Source organism: Mangifera indica, chromosome 4 (genome assembly GCF_011075055.1).
Source record: "Mangifera indica cultivar Alphonso chromosome 4, CATAS_Mindica_2.1, whole genome shotgun sequence".
Lineage (NCBI taxonomy): Eukaryota > Viridiplantae > Streptophyta > Magnoliopsida > Sapindales > Anacardiaceae > Mangifera > Mangifera indica.
This window is the reverse complement of record NC_058140.1, coordinates 7,477,750-7,482,425: the sequence shown is the minus strand read 5'-3', so window position 1 is coordinate 7,482,425 and position 4,676 is coordinate 7,477,750. Positions and strand designations below refer to the sequence as shown.

Below are 4,676 nucleotides of genomic sequence, written 5' to 3'. Positions count from 1 at the left end.
ATAGTATTTGATATGAACTCATTCATGATCAACAATGTGTGTGTGTATATATATATTATGATTTTGAAATTGAATAAAAAATAAACACTTATATTATTATCTAATCACATGTTATCACTTTAATTTATACAAATAAGTTAATAAATTTTATTTATATATATAGTTTTATTTGAAAATTGTATAAATCTATTTAAATTTTTTTGGTAATACTAAAAAATCGTAGTAAAAGAGCTTTGTCTTAAGGCCTAAACTTGACATTGGCTTAGCTAACTAAGAAGAAGCCGAGTTGTTAGCCACCGTAACTCTCACGTGAGTGTCAGAATCTTTTATAAGACAGCCAAATTTTTGAGTTACGAGAGACTAACCTTTCTCCACAGAATGAAATTACCAATTACTATACGCATTGGCATATCCTCACGGGCGTAAAGTCCTAGCTTTCAAACACAAAAACAAGAAAACAAACACCCTCGACGTATATGTATAATACAGCTAAATATTTGTGTGTGTGTGTGTGTATATATATATATATCACGGACTCAATTGAGTGCATCTCAATCCCATTGCTTACTTTCCTTTTATCCATCACGGGCTGCAACAAAACAACATGTGCTCATTATAAAATTATAACCACCTTACCTACAATTACATAAAAAAATCTTTCTCCTTCTTCTTCTTCACAATGCACAGAGCACGTAGGTTCTCTGTTTTGGTCTATATAATCCTTTTTTGTTTATGTTGGAGAAGAGTTTCGGCTCAGTCGTCGCCGGTTTTTGCTTGCGATGTTGCAAGCAATGCTTCGTTGGGGAGCTTGGGGTTCTGTAATTCTTCTTTGGGGATTGATTTGAGAGTGGGAGACCTGGTGAACAGACTGACATTGCAAGAGAAAATTGGGTTTTTGGTTAACAGTGCTGGAAGTGTTAGTAGAATTGGAATACCGAAATATCAATGGTGGTCTGAAGCTTTACATGGGGTGTCTTACGTTGGCCCAGGGACTCGTTTTTCTAGTCTCATTCCTGGAGCTACCAGTTTTCCTCAGGTTATTCTTACTGCAGCCTCCTTCAACGCTTCTCTCTTTGAAGCTATTGGAAAGGTACCGTAAATATTCCTTCTTTTTTTATGCATATATTTTATATAATTCTTTAATCCATTTTTCATTGAATCCATCGTCGTCATCTTCTTCTTCTGTAGCTGTCCAACTTTGTTGTATTGAGAAAATGAGTTTTGATTAATCGTTTGAATTCATTGAAAGTAGCCATACTCATAAAAATCTACTGACATTATAATATGATATGGACAGGAAAAGAATAAAAAGAGAGAGAGAGAGAGAACAAACTCAAGTGGTTCTGATTTTCTATTTTAGGGATACGAATTTATTAATTATTTATTTTTCTATAATATTATGCACTGTTTAATCCAAATACCAAATGAATAAAAAGCACTCGTTACCAGACCTTATATATATGGCTTTTATAAATTCATGTAGATAAAGAAACGGATGCATGTGCTTTTTGATTTATATGACTATTCAAATTATAAAGGACTGAAGTAAAAATAGTAGTAAGTAGAGTAAAGCAAATTGTTTACGTTATCTTAAAGAAAGTAGTTGACATTGTAAATATTTTGTGTGACCAATTTCTACCAAGAGAGATACTTTTAAGGAAAAAAAGTAGAGAGAGAGAGAGAGCCATCGCATCATTAAAAGCGTTATGCAATTAATTGTAGAAATATATGTAGATTGCTTGAAAGAAAGAATAAACTTTGAAATTAAGATAATGTTTTAATTTTTATAATATGTTTAGGTGGTGTCAACCGAAGCAAGAGCTATGTACAATGTGGGATTAGCTGGATTGACATTTTGGTCACCAAATGTTAACATATTTCGAGACCCCAGATGGGGAAGAGGCCAAGAAACTCCAGGAGAAGATCCTGTACTCTCAAGTAAATATGCAACATGTTACGTTCAAGGTCTTCAAACGAGTGATGATGGTGACCCAAATCGGCTTAAGGTTGCGGCATGCTGCAAACATTACACAGCCTATGACTTAGATAACTGGAAAGGGATTGATCGCTACCACTTTAATGCTGTGGTAATTAAATTAATTTATTTTTTCGAGAAGTTGTATTAATGGTATTATTGTGTTTGATTTTGTTATTATATGTTAGGTAACAAAGCAAGATTTGGACGATACGTTTCAACCACCATTTAAGAGCTGTGTTATTGACGGGAATGTGGCGAGTGTTATGTGTTCTTATAATCAAGTTAATGGTAAGCCAACATGTGCCGACCCAGATCTGCTAGCAGGTGTCATCCGAGGCCAATGGAAATTAAATGGGTATTCATTAAATTGTTATCCCTAATTATAATTTAACTCTTCACACCAATCTTTTTCAATTCTTCACTATATTTGTGTTGGTGCATGCAGATACATAGTTTCTGACTGTGATTCAGTTGATGTATTCTACAATTCCCAGCATTACACCAAAACACCCGAAGAAGCTGCTGCTAAAGCTATTTTAGCAGGTTAATTTCTGCATTTTATGGGACATTTATGGGTCAAAATAGGAGTAAATTACACGCTCTGAGCCTTTGTGGGTCATTTTCTTTTCAATAATTGTGCCCATAACACCATCAATTTACTTAGCTAAAGACGACTGTTAACTAGTTTTTTTTCTTTTTAATAACTGGGCCTCGCACGTATTTATTGGGTGGGTAAACCCGAGATATAATAACCAGACTCATAATGGCTATCTAATATTTGAATTCAATTGAAGTAAATATTAATCTTGGTTGAACAGGGTTGGATCTCAACTGTGGATCTTTCCTTGGACAACACACGGAAGCAGCTGTGAAAGCAGGACTGCTTAATGAATCGGACATTGACAAAGCCTTGTTCAACAATTTCGCTACTTTGATGCGACTTGGTTTCTTCGATGGAGACCCAAGAAAGCAACTTTATGGGAAGCTTGGTCCCAATGATGTGTGTACACCACAAAACCAGGACCTTGCTCGGGAAGCTGCGAGGCAAGGAATAGTACTCCTCAAGAACACTGCAGGATCACTGCCTCTATCTGCCACTGCCATCAAAAACCTTGCAGTAATTGGACCCAATGCCAATGTCACAAAGACCATGATTGGAAACTATGAGGGTATATATCTATCACTCAATGTTAATAAACTTAGATTGACATTGCAAAACCAGAGTTTTTAATGTGTTTCTTTGTTATGATATGATGACAGGCACTCCCTGCAAATACACAACACCTCTGCAGGGCCTTGCGGCTTTGGTTTCGACAACTTATCTGGCGGGTTGTTCAAATGTGCAATGTGGCACTGCACAAGTGGATAAAGCTACAAATATCACTGCCTCGGCGGACGCAACAGTGCTTGTCATGGGTGCCGATCAATCGATTGAAGCAGAGAGTCTTGACCGAACTGACCTTCTTCTTCCAGGGCAGCAGCAACTATTGATAACACAAGTTGCAAAGGCGGCAAAAGGACCTGTGATTCTCGTTATAATGTCTGGAGGAGGATTTGACATATCATTTGCCAAAAATGATGACAAAATTACAAGCATTCTATGGGTTGGTTACCCTGGAGAAGCTGGTGGAGCCGCCATAGCTGATATTTGTTTTGGCCTATATAATCCAAGTAAGTTCTCTGTAACATCCCAATCCACAATTTCTCATCATTGGAGCTTGAATTGACAATGTGTTTTATAATTAACAAATAGTAATGTTTCAGGTGGACGATTACCAATGACTTGGTATCCACAATCATACGTTGAAAAAGTTCCAATGACTAACATGAACATGAGACCAGATGCTTCAACTGGGTATCCAGGGAGGACTTACAGATTTTACACAGGGGAAACAGTTTATTCATTTGGAGATGGATTAAGTTATTCCAAATTCAATCATGAATTGCTTACAGCACCAAAGCAATTATATGTGCAATTAGAGGAAAGTCACATTTGTTACTCATCAAAATGCATATCAGTGGACGCTGTTGAACAAAGTTGTCAAAACTTAAATATCAATATACACCTCAGAGTGAAAAATAATGCTAGTATAAGTGGAAGCCATACAGTATTTTTGTTCTCTACTCCCCCAAATGTTCACAACTCACCGCAGAAGCATTTATTGGGTTTTGAGAAATTAGCTTTAAGAGGGCAAGAAGAAGCAGTAGTGAAGTTCGATATTGACGGTTGCAGGGATTTGAGTGTTGTTGATGAGAAGGGAGACCGGAAGATTGCATTAGGAGACCATGTGCTTCATGTGGGAAGTTTGAAGCACTTACTGAATGTGAGGATTTGATTCAAGCTAGCTTTTTCAAGTCATTCTGTCAAGATTATTTTTCTTTCTCACAATGGGAAATTTAGCTTTAAATTATTATTGAATAAATCAAGTTAAAACAAGCTTTTTAACTTGAAATTTCCAAGTGGATTAATGCTATCACTTTTCAAGTCATCGTTTACATTCTGTTTCGTAAAAATTAATGCATTCTATTATGCCTGCAAAATCTCATTTTGGTTTTTTATTGTACTAAGCTCATACTATATTCTCGTATAGTTAGGCATGTTCCATGTCATTGGCCAAGTGCAATTGTTACAATATAAAAGGCTTTGAGGGCAAGAGTTAATTAATCCATAGGCATAGTCATTTTTTAACAAGCTTTT

The 4,676-nt window shown here is 36.0% G+C and overlaps 1 protein-coding gene across 1 annotated transcript; it reads left to right on the top strand.

The window, feature by feature from the left end:
- The first annotated feature begins 565 nt into the window (after window positions 1–565).
- On the top strand, window positions 566–4,474 carry LOC123212994 (beta-D-xylosidase 4-like). Its single transcript, XM_044632294.1, has 7 exons — window positions 566–1,090; window positions 1,800–2,087; window positions 2,164–2,333; window positions 2,424–2,521; window positions 2,797–3,147; window positions 3,239–3,649; window positions 3,743–4,474. The coding sequence occupies exons 1-7, from the start codon at window positions 680–682 to the stop codon at window positions 4,312–4,314; spliced, it is 2,301 nt and encodes a 766-aa protein (XP_044488229.1). The 5' UTR covers window positions 566–679; the 3' UTR covers window positions 4,315–4,474.
- Window positions 4,475–4,676: the final 202 nt, after the last annotated feature.